Source organism: Mytilus edulis, chromosome 5 (genome assembly GCF_963676685.1).
Source record: "Mytilus edulis chromosome 5, xbMytEdul2.2, whole genome shotgun sequence".
Classification (NCBI taxonomy): domain Eukaryota; kingdom Metazoa; phylum Mollusca; class Bivalvia; order Mytilida; family Mytilidae; genus Mytilus; species Mytilus edulis.
The window spans coordinates 50,482,347-50,500,417 of record NC_092348.1 but is presented as its reverse complement, the minus strand read 5'-3'; the positions used below and the strand labels follow the sequence as shown (position 1 = coordinate 50,500,417).

General features: G+C 32.7%; 1 protein-coding gene across 2 annotated transcripts in view; it reads left to right on the top strand.

Moving 5' to 3' along the window:
* LOC139525453 (5-oxoprolinase-like) overlaps positions 1-18,071 on the top strand; it is a 94,638-nt gene that overhangs the window by 40,814 nt on the left and 35,753 nt on the right. For both annotated transcript variants that reach the window (XM_071320797.1, XM_071320798.1), the window contains exons 24-31: positions 1,340-1,441; positions 2,825-2,999; positions 3,938-4,047; positions 7,132-7,206; positions 8,822-8,968; positions 10,284-10,418; positions 10,910-11,059; positions 17,520-17,594. In XM_071320797.1, the coding sequence (XP_071176898.1) occupies positions 1,340-1,441; positions 2,825-2,999; positions 3,938-4,047; positions 7,132-7,206; positions 8,822-8,968; positions 10,284-10,418; positions 10,910-11,059; positions 17,520-17,594 (969 nt within the window). The remainder of the gene's footprint in view (positions 1-1,339; positions 1,442-2,824; positions 3,000-3,937; positions 4,048-7,131; positions 7,207-8,821; positions 8,969-10,283; positions 10,419-10,909; positions 11,060-17,519; positions 17,595-18,071) is intronic.

Here is an 18,071-nt window from a genome sequence, read left to right as displayed (position 1 = left end):
CACTAAGGGATTCATATTGTATATACGAGTGAGTTTATAAAGCTACAGTTATAAATCTGCAGCCCCACAAACAGAAGCTGAAGATCATGAGAACATTTTATTTTGATTCTGTGTTCCTGTGCAAACCAATAGACACCAGCACTGGTTGTAAAATTTTCTATATAGTAATATCAGTAAATATCTTAACTAAACCTTGAAAGACAAGGTGCTGGTAGTTGTGACATAAAGAAATACAGGAACACCACAAATAAATAATTGTTTTGCACATCGGGAATATGTCTAAGCCAATTGTACATGGTTTCAATAATGTGAAATTAAATGCCTTACTTAAGAATTACTTTAACACTCCATAACACCAGCCCTGCCAAACTTGGTTAAGACAACGGAAATGTGAAGAGTTGACAAATAGACAGGCGGACTGACGGACGCAAAGTGAGAAGAGACAGATCACAATTGCTCACCTGACCAAAACTAGTTTTGCTAACAAAAATTTCTACTTTTACCAACGATTTCTAATTGTCCTTTCCTAATATCTTTTTTTTACTTTTTTGATTTTCAGAGGTCGTGCCATACTTTATACTGTGTTCGCCACAAACAACTAAAATCAGAATGAGATGCATTTACAAAGTTATGTTTATTTTCTTGGAATCCGAAGCATGTAATACGATACATAACTCGGCTAAATTTTTAGGTTGCAAGTGAGAAATATATATAAACACAGAGATACAAATTAATAAACTAACCTTTCACTTGAAACAGTATTTCTATCTTTCACTACGGATATTATGAAAGAATCTCACCTGCCGACTGTTTTCTTGACCGTGTCATGATGAAAATTGTGAAAGTGAGTAAGTCATGTTTTGGAACTTCGATTATGAAAGAAATTGATTATAAAAACCGCAAATACAAGAATCATTTGTTTTTACTTTAACTGCTGAAAACCTATTATATTTGTCATCAAACGCAGCTCCCCGTTTGACACCTTCCTTTGAAATAATTTATAGAACTTTAATAAATCGTAGGTCAGTTGATAAGTAATTTCCCAGTTAATTCTGTTAAACTGACTGTTTTATATACTTTGAATGTTAAAAAGATGGAATGGTCTCTTCTGATACTTAAATAAGTCGAAGGCAAGCCATGCTTCGCAAATTATAGGGGGGGGGGCACGCCCACCATGCCACCCCCCCCCTAAATCTGACCCTGATACATGTACCACCAAAGTAGTAGTATATATTATTAAGTAGAGATAAATAATTTAAATATGTTTTCATTTGCTTCTAACAATTACAAGAATGGAATATTGTGAATAATTTTATGATATTAACATTTTTTTTTATAGATGAGACAACTTGGCGATACAATGAGGCCAGGTGATGTTATATTATCCAATCATCCACAAGCTGGTGGCAGCCATTTACCAGATTTGACTGTGATCACTCCTGTAAGATATCATTTTTCATTTAGATTGATTATATCCAATCAAAATCAAGGTAATTGCTGCTATCAGAGTGCCAGACTTCACTGAAATGTAACTATCAAAGTTTAAATGTTATTTATACTGAATGACTTAAAATCTGCTGCTTCTCTACCAACTACGCAACATTAAGAAGTAAAGATAGTTTTGTTTGGGAGATAACATGTTTTGGTGTCTTAGTGTGTAATATGCTTTCTGTTCATATTACGTTTTATTCATGGAACAGGTTTTTATACCCCCGCTTTAAAAAAGGGGGGGTATACTGTTTTACCTCTGTCTGTCAGTCCGTCCCATGAAACTTTCGTCACATTTTTCTCAGGAAATACACATCCACCCTTTCTGTAATTTGGTATCAACATTTATATATGTCAGCCATACCGTGTGATGCGTTTTCAGATTCATCACTTCACAACTTCCTGTTTACCGAACACTTGTATGATTTTACACATGATAGCCAAGTTGAAAATTTTCGTCACATTTTTCTCAGGAACTACAATACAAGGATTTCTGAAATTTGGTTTCAGGATTTATATAAGTCAGCTATACTGTGTGATGCGTTTTCAGATTCATCACTCGACTACTTCCTGTTTACCGAACACTTGTATGATTTTACATATGATAACCAAGTTAAAAATTTTCGTCACATTTTTCTCAGGAACTACAATACAAGGATTTCTGAAATTTGGTTTCAGGATTTTTATAAGTCAGCTATACCGTGTGATGCGTTTTCAGATTCATCACTCGACAACTTCCTGTTTACCGAACACTTGCATATTTTTACACTATTAATATTATCCACTTGCGGCGGGGGTATCATCAGTGAGCAGTAGCTCGCAGTTTCACTTGTTTTTCTTTGAATTTTATAGATGGTTATCAGATATTGGTATATAATTTCATATAAAAAAGAAGATGTGGTATGATTGCCAATGAGACAACTATCCACAAAAGACCAAAATGACACAGACATTAACAACTATAGGTCACCGTACAGCCTTCAACAGTGAGCAAAGCCCATACCGCATAGTCAGCTATAATAGGCCTCGATAAGACAATGTAAAACAATTCAAACGAGAAAACTAACGGCCTTATTTATGTAAAAAAATGAACGAAAAACAAATATGTAACATATAAACAAACGACAACCACTGAATTACAGGCTCCTGACTACCTGCCAATTTTTCAAATTTCCATGTGGTATTTTTTAAAGTTCATAATTCAGGTCAACACCTCCCATGGGGATATCCCCCATCAATCGGGATAGTTAGCAGGTCTATAATTTAAGACATAAAAGGAGACCTACAAAAAAAACTTTTCTCTGGTAACAACTTCGACTATTTTTTCTAATTACAGGTTTTTTACAAGTCAGAAGAAAAAGCAGTATTTTTTGTGGCAAGTCGTGGCCATCATGCTGATATAGGTGGTATAACACCTGGGTCAATGCCACCTCATTCTAAATCAATACATGAAGAGGGAGCTGTTTTTAAATCATTTGAACTTGTGAAAAATGGAGTGTTCCAAGAAAAAGGTATAAGACTGGTACAAATGCCAGCAAACTATATTAGTTAATAGAAATAAGAATATGTGGAATGATTGCCAATGAAACAACTATTCATCAAAGTTCAAATAAATGGATGTAAACAATTATAGGCAACCATCGCAAATCAACAATGAGTAAAAACCATACTGTATAGTCTGCTATAAAAGGCCTCATCATGAAATTATGAAACAGTTCATGAAAAAACTAACAGCCTCATTACATTGATAACAAAACAATATATGAAAAACAAATATGACAGACCTTTGACAACTTATAAACAAAATTGAAAAAAAAAATTCTAACTAAAACACAGACCCGATGTGGCAGGGTATTTATACATCCCTAAAAACAAAAAAGACACAAAGACATTAGTATAGATCTAAGCCTACTCTTGTTTTGATGTATTTTATTGTGTTGATGATCCCATTATTTCACTAATTGTCATTCAATAATTTTGTTTTCCTGTAAATTGTTTGTGTTGTAGAGACAAGATTGATTGATTAGTGTTTAACACCACTTAAATTATCTATATATTGTGCTTTTTTGTGGTGGTAATTTTTATTGGTGAAAGAATCTTAAGTGTCCAGAGCCCACCAAGGATGTTTTGTAACACAACTGATTGTCCTAGTAAATTAAAATTAGAGTCAAGCCCACCTCCAATATGTGGGATTTGAACTCACAACTTCACAACCTCAGTGTTAGAATTGACAGGTCAATGATGAAGTTGTTTATATACTTAGACCACTTGGCCACCTGGGCCCTGTAGAGATAAGATATATTTAATAATCCAACCATAGTTTTTCTCTACACAACTTGAAAAGACTCATTGAATCAGTATAGAATTACTTTTATGGATCAAAGGATAGTACAAAATGTATCAGTAATCAACTTAATTTCAATAAAAACAAATATTTGTCATTACTTAGCTGTTACTGATGCATTGAATGCACCTGGAAAGATTCCTGGGAGTAGTGGAACACGTAATCTTCATGATAACTTGAGTGATCTAAAAGCACAGGTTGCAGCCAATCAAAAGGTAAGAAATCAGCAGATCATTATGCATACAAGGTTGTCCATTCTTATATTGATGGGGAAAAAAATACGAGACAGTCAAAATTTGATGTGATACGCTAATATGTCATAATCCTTTTTTAGAATACTAGATATTTTTTGTCATATATAGTCTTGGAATATTTATCTTAATAGAATTGGGGTCTTTAACCCTTTCAAGGCGAACAATGCGTTGAGGCATCCCCGTAGCTAGGCCGAACAATGTGTTGAGGCATCCCCGTAGCCAGGCCGAACAATGCTTTCAGGAAGTGACAATCACGTGATAATAATATTTTTTTGTCTTTTAACTCATTTCTCCCCGTAAAGCTACGTTTAACCAATAAATATTTAGGTTTTCCCGAAGCTTGTATATCACAGTTAAAAAATATTTATTCTGACTGAATTTGATACCTTATATATACTTCAATTCAATGAAAGATCGGTAGCGTCAACAAACAAAATAACCCGCCGCCATTTTGTACAAAACATGTGATGCGAACATGTGACCTTTTTGGTCGAGAAAAGGTTATTTGGAAGGAAAGTTAAATTTAATTTCATGAATATTTTGATTAACATTATGATAAAAATTACGAAAAACGATTTGTACAATTGCACGGGGAATAAAATCAAGTAATAATCCGACTTCCGTAGCGCGGTAATTGGATTTTTCCCACGAGTGCAAAAGGTCGCACTCCTTTTATGGAAGTTCTAAATAAAACAATCCAATCATTTTCCTCTCTCACTTGCCGATGTCAAGGACGCAAAATTATAGTAAATATTAGTAAAATGTCGTTTCATGGTCTGTATCGTGTCTGTAACATTCTGAGGCACAAAAATGTCCGATAGTTCAGAGGACGAGTTTGAGGGATTTTCGGTGGGAGAAGTAGAACTTCTTGGTCAACGGTATGAAATGCATTGACCTCAAATTGACATCGGTGATGATTTCATGATCACTCCTGAAGTGATGTTGAAAGAGAAGGGGTCAGCGAACTTTCTGACGAAAATAATGACAGCTGGCAGATGTAAATAATGCCACTGATGCCCCCCAATAATGACTGATGGCACCAAGAATTTTATATATTGAAATTTGAAAGAGGTCTTCCCCATTTATCCCAACCAAAAAGTATTATACTGGTCCATAAAACATATGAGGCCCAAAGAAGGATATTTTTTCCAAATGTTTCTATCTGACAACCTAATAATTGATAGTTATAATTAGATAAGATAAGACATTTTTATTCCAAAGATAGGATATTTTGATTCCAGAGATAAGATATTTTTATTCTAATTAAAGGGCCGTAGTCGCTCAGTCATTATCACTATCTTAGTCAATACCACTGTCCTGTGGGCAGTCCATATATCACGATAATGACCAGTTTTTCAAGAACTATTATATAATTAAACCGCAGCTAGATCAGAGACACACACATATATTAAAGTAAAAAAGCCATAACAATTATGATTTTATATTAACAGGCAATTATTCTCATATTCAATATATATGTACATTGACGGGGAAAAAAATATATTTGTATGAGCTTTAGAATTTAAGACAAAAATGTTATATTTTCTGACAATGTACATATATTGTTTTTATCCTGAAATTAAATCCCAACACTTGAAGGTTTTATCATGTTTATAGTTATTAAAAATATAAGTCATGGTCTCTAATTTTTCAAAGAAATGGATGAATTATGCAGATAATAAGGTATCTACACTTCACTGATACGGACCAGCGAGGTGAGCAAAGATGGGAGGCTAATTATGATGTATCTTACAAACTCAGATAAATTAAAGACCCCCTTAACAGACAAAAATGAGAGACCAACATGTCCCCAAACGATAGGTGATGATTCATGATACAATGTACCTTACAAAGGGAGGGATGCATTCAAGCAATTCATGCCTCCTAAAACAAAGAAATGGGCCATCAAACTTTGGGTATTGGCAGCGTCTGACACGGTGTATGTCATATTGTGAAATCTATCACGTCAAGACAGATCAAACACATGTAAGTTAACTCTGTTTGCCAGCAGACTTTGGGAAACAAGATAAGTTGTCACATATGCTGGGCTAGGGTAGCTATTAAAGGTACACAGGAAAAAAGGTTTCAAAATATGGTTGTGTTGAATGTAGAAAACCCCTCTGCCTACCCCATTGCTTCACTGTCAAAAATTACACTTCTTAAATTAACAGTTACTTTGTTACAATTTTTAAGTTGAAAGGATATTATATACATAATTTGTTAAAAAGGTTTTCACAGATAAGTTGTTGAAACAGAAAGGATATTCATAATTTATATTTGTTGTTACAGTTGACATTTTCATTTAATAATTTTTGTCATTTTTTTTAATAAGTAACATTAAATTATCTTCATCATTGAACAATACAAAACCAAAAACAGTGGAAATTCTAGCATCCCATGGAGTCAGGACACTTGTGACGGGATTGCTTCCCTTAGAAAAACTTAGTAGATACTTAGTCAGCCGTAAGCGGTTGAGCTAGGGAAGTACTTCTTTAGCTCAGTCGGTATACGCGCTGCCTTGTAACACAGAGGTACCGGGTTCGAGTCCCGGTGGAGACAAGCAATTTTGTAGAGTATTTGTTAACCAGATTCACAAAGTTAATGTAGTCTTAGTCAGAGTTTAGTTTAGCTTATCCTTATATTAAAAGGTTTGACCAAATTTGGCTTCAAAATTGCTTTGTGTTTCAAAAATGACCAGCTGTTTTAAATCAAAAACAAAAAGATAAACATAAAACAGGAGACAATTTAGAGAAAATACACAAATCACAATCTTAAACATGAACTTCATTTTAGTTTAAGGGAAAATCCCTATTTTTTTTTCTTCAATGATAGGTATTCGAAAAGGGATTTTTATAAGAATAGTTAAATTGTTTTCTTTGAATTTTAGAGGATTTTCTATTCATATGATTTATACCTGCTATAATGTGCACATGTCTGGCTGGCAGGTTTCTCATCTGACCTTGACATCTTTGAATTTTGGAAATTTGTTTATCATTACAATTTCGTGATTGTGTGACTTTCATCTACCGGTATTTGTATTTGCAGGGTATAAGACTTATCAATTCTTTGATAGATGAGTATGGGCTAAATGTAGTGCAGGCTTATATGAAGCATATTCAGGTAAGTCATTTCAGGTAGAATCCAATGAACAGTTTTTATACGCCTGGATATTAACTCAAAAATGCTTTAACCAATTTGCATAAAACTTTGGGGAATTGTTTATTTCTATTAAAGTGAGCTCCCTTTCATTTTTCATAAATTTTAGATAATATATTTCCAAGTTATGGGGTTTTATTCATTAAAATAAGGGGGATTTTCCAGTTTTTGGACAATAACTAAAAAATTCTTTCACTAATTTTCAAGAAATTTGGTGAATTGTTTATATCTATTGACATGACCTAACTTTGATTTTTAAAATTTTTAGATTTTACGTTTTCGAGTTGTGGGGTTTTATTCATTGAAAAGGGGGAGGTTTCCCAGCTTTTAGACAATAACTGAAAAATGCTTTCAGCAGTTCTCATGAAACTGGAGAATTGTTTATATCTATTGAAGTAAGCTTCCGTTCGATTTTTAAAAATTTTGGATTTTATGTTTCCGAGTTATAGTTTTTTTTATTAGTCTGGTAACATTGGATTATTGGTGTGCAGTTAAATTTGCATTAGCAGTTAACGTTTAATATACACCTCATTCTTACTAAGTTGACTTTGAGATTCTATTTACGTTTTGTAATGTTTATGTTGATGTTAGGATAATAACTAATGTTTAAGCGGACTGAATCTCCAAGTCGCACTATATATATGTTTTATTTTATAGTGCAACCTGATATTACATAATAATTCAACATATTTAAGTACATTATTTACATATCAGCCAGCCTTCAAAGACTTATTATGCACTGCTATTAAACTCTAATTACAAATGCAAAAAAGATTAAAAAAAATTAAAAAAATATATTTAACGTAATTTCTCAGTTCTATAAATTCAAATTCAAATTAATTGTTCTCTTAATTTCGTTATATCAATTATATAATTTGATACAAATTTATTGTTAGTTGTAAGTAGTAGAATGAGTATTTCCTCGTCATTTAATATTGATAAATTGATAGATGTGTAGATGTGGGAATATGAAAGTCAGCAAAAAAAGTGTTCTGTTTTGATAAGTACTGAGGGCACTGAATAAGAAAATGTTTTTCATCTTCAACTGCTGAGGAAGATTTGCATGCTTTACAAAAACGTCTGTTAGCCAGGGTTCCAAGGTATGGTCCTTTTTCAATCTCCAATGGCTATGTTCCAATTCTCATTCTAGCAATTGCAGAATGTTGTTGTCTTGACAACACTGACCTGACATACGATATGGCTTGTTGAATCTCTTTTCCAATTTTCGAAGTAATTATTCATCATCACATTTTCGGCAAAATTTAATAGCTAGACTTTGCGCTTAGTCCATCTGTTGTACTAGTATTAAACAGGTTATTTAGTTCACAATTTGGTATCAAATGTTTTAGATCGGTATACCAAGTGTTTTTATGTGTTAATCAAACTAAAAATATTGTATAATTTAATTTTTTCTGGAAAGATAATGTTTTATCTGTGTCCTCTTCATGCATTCAATCAAATTCTCTTTTTCAAGTTTGTTTCATAGCAGGGAATACTGATGGCTATTGTTGATTTTGTGACATTCTGTTGATTTTGGCCATTTGCGTAATAGATTACTTTTATTTTTGATAATTTTTAGTATAATGCTGAAATAGCTGTACAGGAAATGTTAAGAGAAATTGCAAAAAATACAAGAAGTAAAACAGGAAGTACCAGTCTTATGGCAGAAGATAGCATGGATGATGGTGCCAAAATTGCTATCAGGGTGGATATTGATGAGGAAAAGGTTTTTAAATACTGAGAATCAAGTAGATATAAAATGAATGATGTTTTATTTGTGGTTTGCATTTTGAAATTTCTTAATTTTTTTTCGCATGATGCAAATGACCATACCTGAATAGAATATTATTCAAGATTTCAAGATTAAGGAAAAATAAACATTATGTTGACATCACAACTAAAATATCTGCACTAAGATGTACAGATTATATCTATTTTATTCATTTAAGCCCTGGTCACAACGAACCCAAGACACATCTATGCAGCGCCACGACAGGAAAATTTGTCAAATCGTGGGTAATTTTTGATTATCGTATGACAGTTGTGCATTATTTTGAGCAGCCTGGCGCTGTTGTGTGTCGTGGGACGAAAATAGGACATGCACCTTTTTTGCTCTACAGTTTTTTGTCTTGTCACTGTCTGGTGGCTGTCTTGATAGTGACTTACCACAGTCGTGCGAATATCGTGCAATAAATTCATAGTCGTGGGTACAAACATAAACCATTTTAATAAAGAAAAATCGTACGACTGTTGCACAGCTGTCGTACGACAATCCTACAACTGTCGCAAGACACTGGTGATACAGCTGCACGATTGTCTCACAAATACTAAATTTCGTACAATGCTCGCACAGCATTGATTGTCTGTTGTACAACAGTGGTACTAAAGTTTCATTTAGAAGAATACAATTTGGCGAGATGAAAGTTTGAAAAAACATACCTTTGCTGTTTAAAGAGGATGGCTATTCCATCAGAACGATTACGCTTGCCCCTGCTGAATAGGCGCCTTGCCAGATTCAAGCAAAAGCAAAATATGGTCCTTTTAGCGTTGATTCAAGTCCGTGAACTGTAAAGAAACCAGTGAAACACCTGACGTTTGTGGGTTAAGCCATGGATTGAACGGTGCCTGATATTTGGGCAGTATAGTATACACTGATGCAAGAGTTGGAGCGGGAATTTACCAGTGATTTCGTTGTATTCATGCGAATGGAGCCTGGCATGTTTCAAGACAGTGGCACGACAGTCGTACAACAGTGGCACAACAGTGGCACAACAGTGGCACGACAGTGACATGACAGTAACACTCGCATCCCATGACATGAAAACCTGAATAATAGCCTGAAACAACTCACGATTGTCGTTCAACTGTCGCACAACCAACTTGCGACTTACCTAAGACTTTTTACGACCAATTACAATTCTTTTTTCTCTGTCGTGTACCCATTGTGAACATGTCGCAGATGTGACCACTCGAAATATTTTTTTGACATTTTGCATAGTTTTATCATTATTTAAATGTTCTTACATGTATGATTATTTTAGGGTACAGCAGTGGTGGATTTTACTGGCTCATCATATGAAGTTCATGGAAATTGTAATGCACCAAGAGCAGTAACTCTATCAGCATTAATATACTGTCTACGTTGTATGGTTGGTCATGATGTTCCACTTAATCAGGTAGCATAACTAGTTTAAAAAATTCTGGAGATTTGCTGTATATATTATTTTCAAATTGTTTTATTACCTACGTAAGGTTGTTTGTCCACTCTATATTGCATAAAAATAAACTCCTAACGTTATCATATATATAGTGAGTATCCCCCGGGTATATGTAGAATGGCCATTGGGGAAGTGTCACACAAAACAATAATTTCATGTATAGATTTACTTACCGGTTTTGGTTGTTTAAGAAGGTGTCCAAGTCACCCATCGGATGGGGGAATCAGTATAAAAAGAAATCAGATTATGTGTTTAATTAATGAATATGATAAATTGCCATATTAAATACAATATTAGCAAATTACAATAATTTTTTTTTTCTTTTTTACGTCCATTACGCCCTTACGTGGATCCACCCCTGGCTGGTTGACAGTACTTGTATATGCATCTGTAATTACCCAAGATAACTTTAAAATGTTGAAAAATTACATTTGATGTGTATTTTTTAGGGTTGTTTGAAACCAGTTACTACCATTATACCAAAAGGCAGTATATTAGATCCTTCAGAAAATGCTGCAGTTGTTGGAGGGAATGTGTTGACATCACAGAGGATAGTAGATGTCATCTTCAAAGCCTTCGGCACTTGCTCAGCTTCCCAGGTAATAAGTTTTACAATTCAAAAATAATAGACTCACTTTTCTTACACTTGTGATTCTGGTCACAAGTTATGAAACTTCATAAGAATGGATAATATTCTATTAGCATTCTAATTTGAGTTTGGTTCTCAGCTATTTATTTAAAGGGGAAAAAATGGACAGACTAGTCAGGAGCCTCTAATTCAGTTGCTGTTTCTTGCTGTGTATCATACTTGTTTTTCATTAAATGTTTTGTACATAAATCAGGGCATTAGTCTTCTTGTTTAAATTTTTCACTTTGTTATGTGTTCTTTTCTAGCTTGCTATGTGGTATGGGTTTGCTCATTGTTGAAGGCTGTATGTTGACCTATTGTTGCTAACTTCTACATCATTTGGTCACTGTATAATTGTCTCATTGTCAGTCCTACAAAAAAATAGGGTTTCTAGTTCTAGTTTTGAAATTACTACTTTTGCATTAGCTTATATCTAAATAAACAAAATAAGAAATAAAAAGGTAGAATTTTCTGCATGCATTCTTATTGGTAAGAACATTGTCTGCAGCCTTTTTTTATCCAATAATTGTATGATTTCACAAAAAAAATATTGCAATCAGTCTTTAATATAAAGCGATTTACTTATAAAGGTCTATATTCTATAAACAAGGAACACTTTGGAAAAATTCTATTTTGTTTGAAAGATGTGATATGTTTTCAAGAAAGTTTTTGTTTAAATATCTGGAAAAGTTAGTCATCAAATTGTATTTGTCTTTGCTTATTTATATACTACTACTAGTAATTATCAGAAATCATTTTGAGTAAACATTTGAAGAAAAAATCAAACATATTTTTCAGTACCATTTGCTCTAAAGGAAAATGATAAAAGGGGGGATAGATATAGTCTCTCTACCAGACACTAAATAACTTCGAAGTTTTTTAACACTATTTATTAATTTAACTAAAAATTTAAAGCAACACATATAGGTAACACTACAAATGTCTGAGGATTAAAAGTATCTACCTATATCTACAGCTTTTTTACATAAATAGTAATGTGTCAAACATTTCTGTGTGAGAAATACATAGTCCTTGTTAATGGCAGTAATTTTATTTTGAAGTTTAATATTTATTTTATTTTAAATTTTGATTATAGTAGTTTTATGTAAGATTCTAATAATAGTAATTTTATTTGAAACTTTAATGACAATATTTCTATTTATTATGTAAAGATTTTGACAATCATGATGATTTTGTTTGCAAGCCTTCTTGTTGAATACAATAACAAATTCCCCTTACAAACTAAATGATGTCTGACTTGTCTTTCTTTGTATATCTCAAAGCAAAATACATTCTGTCAATAGTTAAGCAGCCATTTCTTTAGTTGTTATGCCCCACCTACAATAGTAGAGGGGCATTATGTTTTCTGGTCTGTTGGTCCGTTCGTTCGTTCGTCGTCCGTCTGTCCCACTTCAGGTTAAAAGTTATTGGTCAAGTTAGTTTTTGATGAAGTTGAAGTCCAATCAACTTGAAACTTAGTATCACATGTTCCCTATGATATAATCTTTCTAATTAAATTCTTAATTAGAGTTTAAACACCAATTTCACGTTCCACTAAACATAGAAAATGATAGTGCGAGTGGGGCATCCGTGCACTATGGACACATTCTTGTTACACTCTATGTTACTGCACAGCTCTGTGTTAGTTGTTCTTTTGCCAAACATTTATGTTTTTTTGTGAAATTAAAAGTATTTTTGTATTAATTAAATAGTAGAAATGTTATTTAGTGTTGTTGATATATTATTGCTGTGTTATTTCTCAGTTTGAGAAAAGTGTTTTAGACAGTTATGAGAACAATGTTTATCATATAGTTATGTTAAAAAACTATTTTTATTTCAGTTGTCTACAAATGATTTTTTTTCTAAATTAGATAGCCATATTTTTTGTATTTAAATAGTCAGGACAAACAAAGGTTTTTGCAAATAACTTTAGCTTCACTTTGCTGTAAAGCAAATAACAGGGTTCATTCAACCTTAACCTCATTTTAATGGTATCAATCATTTATCAACAACGATTGTAATGGGTACATATTTGTCTGTCTCTGATCATATGACTTTGACCTCATTTTCATTGTTCATTGATTGATGTTTTGTTTTTTGTGAACTGTACAATTTCTCAGTTACAATAAATGATAGATCAAATATAGTTTTATGAAAAATATCCTCCAAATTAATTTTATGTAAGTTGATTTATTCACCCCAAAATGTTAGATCGAAGGTTCTTATAATGGAAGGACTCACAAGAATTAAGTGAGAAAACATATAATTAAAAGGGTACATGGCTTACCAAAATTGATTTTTTGTTGTATCTCATTGCTACGTTTGATTCTAACAAAGTCTAGTTGTTAAAGTCTAACTCCCTGCCATTTTACCTCAATTGGCTGAATGGTCCATGTGAGCTGTTACCATCACCTGACGTAGATACTTATCATCTTTTGTCATTCTACACAGCAAACCAACATGGCCATCATGGCAAAAAAAAAACATTAAAAAAATTGTATGTTATAGTTGAAGACCTGTATCTTTAAAAAAAAAATCACTTTAGGTCAGATATGAGGAAATTAGCTCAGAATGTTAAGATTTCTCTGCATTGCAATTATGTCAAAATTGCCTATCAGATATCTCTTATATAATTTATAGATCCTAAATGAATGTTTTTTCACCAATGTTAGTATTTAGAACTTTGATAGACAGAAGATGTTGACAGCAAATTATAAGCAGTAATGTTCAGTAGTACGAGATCTACAAAAAAATTGTTATGAATGAAACTATAAATTGACATTTGAAAGAAGTTGTTGCCCTCAAACATAAACAATTTTAACATTACTAATAGATAAGATGAGATAAATATAGTCACATATTGATCTACAATTAAATTAGAAAACAGTATCATAATAAGAAAAGGATCAATACCCAGCCTATAAAAACTATTGAAACAACTTTCCACCAGAGACCAAATGACATAGAAGTTAACACTATATAGATCACTGTTGACTATTTTTGACAAAACTTAGAATGTTTCCCTGTTTTCTTGATAACTAGAAAATGAACAAAAGCTGAAAATAACAAAATTAAATGTGAAAAAGTTAAAAATAAATATCAAAATAACTTTTTTTGTAAGGTTATAATTTAGACTTTTAGGAGCCATTATAGTTTTCATATTCATTTGTATAGTTATTTAAGTTGCAAATACGATTAAAGGTCATAGCATTTGCCAACTCTTTGTTTTGGGGCAGGAATATCATTTTGTGAGTATTGATGGCAGTATGGTATCTCTTATTTTATCTTTATTCTATTTTAATTTAAAATAATGACATCTCACATGTAGGCAATAGAGAAGCTGAATATTTTGAAAAATACATAAATTTGATTTTGGGAAAATCTTTCATTGCAAAAGTAGTTTATATAAATATTAAAAGGGGGGTGGAAGGAATGCGAAAGGATAGAAATATAGTATATGCCAATACACATAATTAACAGTGTCTGGTGATGTTTCAGGAAAAATTATCAAAAGGTACATATTTTACTCGAATGAATAAAATGTTATAAACTCGGTCATAAAAATGATGCTAATATCTTGTAGTGTTAACAAAATATATTCTTATGTATACAGTTCATTTTAATTACATAAGTCTGTAAAACTGATGTTGCAAGAAATACAATATGACAGAAAAGAATAGTAGAAGTCAATTAACTATGTTTTGTATAAATAGGCAGAATTATTGTAAGTTAAAACATCAAAGAAAGCTCGTTTTATGATAGCTGATAATTTGTAAAATAAAAACCATTTGTGCTACACCTGATTAAACACATCTGGTTAAAAAGAGCATCTTTATTAAAGCTATCCTATAGTTTATTATTACATACACGTGTGGCATACCTGATGATATAGGTAATATTTACCTGCATCTGTATATGTCAGGTAGGATGACTTCTGCCAATCAAATTGGGAAAATTTATGTCTGTAATCTTTCCTGTCATGCACCTGGATGTTTATTGTGGTTCAAAAACAAAAAAAGATTGCATTAGAATAAGATTAACAGTGTCACGTATGGATCTTTTTCATGAATATATACACAATATCTCTTCTTCTCCATTCTGTTTGAGGATGATAACCTAAAGCTGCTCTAACATTACAGTGTATAATGATATCAGATTGTGAAAATCATTGTAGTATCATCTCAGACTGCATTTTAGCTCATATGGCCATACAGTGTCAGCTTTAATGCCATAGCTTGATGTCCTTCCTAGTTGTCTATTGCCCGTAACTTTTTCAACACTTTTCTCTTGAAACTACTGAATCAAACTTGGCCACAGTCATCAAATAAATAATCAAAGCAATTTCAAGTGTCATCTTAATGGAGAATGCAATTATTAATCCAGGTATTTTTATTCTTTTTAATATCAACACTTTTTATCTAACCTTAATTAATTATAAGTAAGTAAGTAAGTAAATTATTTATTATAGTGACATGTGTTTTTCACAAAATATTATATAATACAGTGAGATATAAAAACAATAATTAGAACACCCGACCCTTTGGGTCTATAAGTCACTTTAAACATAAATTTCAATGGTACGACGAACAAAAATAAATAAAATGTTATCGAAAATTTTCATATAAAAAGTTTTTTCTCTTACTGAAAGCTTGCAATAGATATTTAGCAGTTTTTCTCGGATGTTGACATAGTAAATATTTAAACTGTTCTTCATTTGATAGTATACATAAATTGTCTATTTGTGAGAAATGTTTCAGTCGCAGATTGTTATAAAAGTTACAGTTTATAAGGAAATGAAATTCGTTTTCCACACAGTTATCGCTACACATTTTACACAAACGGTCACATTCGTCTTCACCTACAAAACGACCAGTTTCTAACCTGAGAGGAAGAATGCCACACCTGAGTTGCGCTATTATGGATCTTTCAGTACGGTTAAGATTAAGTTCAATGTATTGTTCACAGCAGTATTCAGATTTTATGAGCCTGTATGTTCGTAGTTTCGGAAAGTTTATTAAACCTTTCTGCCAATCTGCGCAGCATTTATCTTTGAGCAATGTTTTACACATCAGTGAATCGCATGTGTTTTTTGTAATAAAATTGCTCTCTAGTCCTATAACTGACATAATGTTTTTCACTTCGGATGACCAATTGTTCATGCATTTTTCGTAGTCCCAATTGAAGACGCGTTTACATATACGAGTGTCGTCCATTGATATAAGTTTGTTCCAATACCTTATCATATTGCACCATCGTCGTTCCTTTGAGTTCATCCAACCAACTTCACCGTTTATTGCCAATGTCGGTGCAAATTTATGGACGCCAAGAAAATAACGAATTGCTTTGTTCTGGATTTGATTCAAGCAAGCAAAGTCTTTGTATCCCCAGATCGAAGAGCTGTAGTCAAGCACTGGTACTACACAAGAGGTAAAAAGTTTCTCAAAAGTTTTAATTCCGAAGTCTTTTAGATGATGAATCTTGGAGATAACTCCTCCTAAAGCTCTACCTCCAGCTTCTGATAGTCTATTTGCATTATCTCTAAAGTCCTTTAGGTCGTGAAAAGTTACACCGAGGTATTTGTATGTGTCAGTTATTTGAAGTAGATTGTCACCGATTTTGAACTGGAATTCACTTCTTTTAGATCGAGACGGACGAAAATGCATAACTTTTGATTTCTCTGTATTTATCAAAACACGCCATCGCTTGCACCACTCATGAACTTTATCAAGCATGCATTGCATGTCAGTTTCGGATGATGCCAATAAGACTATGTCGTCCGCATATAAAAGTAATGAAAGCGTTGAGTCGCCAATATTTACACCAAGTCCGAGACTGTTTACTTCCTCTACCAGATCGTTGATAAAAATCGAAAATAACGTCGGGGATAAATTATCCCCTTGTTTAACACCAGAACTGCATACAAACCACTGTGAAAGTCTGTTGTTCACACGAACACAAGCAGAAGTACTAAGGTAAATGTTTTTAATCGAGTTGTAAATTTTCCCATCAATGTTATTTAACAAAAGCTTATATAACAGCAAATCTCGGTCAACAAAATCGAACGCTTTCTTGAGATCAATAAAAGTTGCAAATGAAGTCTTCAGGTTTCTCGATACAGCATTAAGAGTAAATACATGATCCTCACACGATCGATCGGAGCGAAAACCATTTTGTTCGTCTGCTAAAATATCGTTGGACTCTAAATATGATGATAATCGACTGTTTATGAATGCACTGTACAGTTTTGATATACAAGAAAGTAAACTAATTCCTCGGTAATTGAGAGGTACACGTGGATCTGAAGATTTGTCTTTTAGAATTGGACAAAGTATAGCCTGTCTCCAAAAAATTATAATATATATCCTGTTTATCTTTACTCTTATGGAATTCAATCATAATTTCAGCATTTAACTAAAGTGGGTTTTTTTCAGGGTTGTATGAACAACATAACCTTTGGAGATGACCGTTTTGGACATTACGAGACAGTAGCTGGTGGAGCAGGGGCTGTAAGTATGGATAAGAGCAAAATCACCTGGTCAAATCTAGACGTTAATGGATGGAAAATCATAAAATTAAAAAAAAAATTCAAATTGGTGTAATGTAATATTAAAAAATTCAATCAAATAGTTCTTTCTGCCTGTGATGAAAGTTGCACAATGCTATACATAGGGATTTCTTTTGGCTGCAGGTGTATTTAGGAATAATTGACCGTTTCAGAATCTAATATATTCTGGGTTATATTTTCAGAAGCATACATTTTAACTTTATGATTGCTTTAAAACATTCTTAAGAATAGAAATTCAACAGCTGACAACGTAATGTTATTTTTATTTTGGTGTGTGAACAGTGAGATTACTCATAGTCCTTTAGTTTCTGAAAAGACGAATTGTACGGTTTATTTATCTGTCTGGCAACATAAAATCAGTCAATCTTCTTTTGACCAAATAACAGCCCTTGGACGCAGTAACTTTTCAATATTTGTT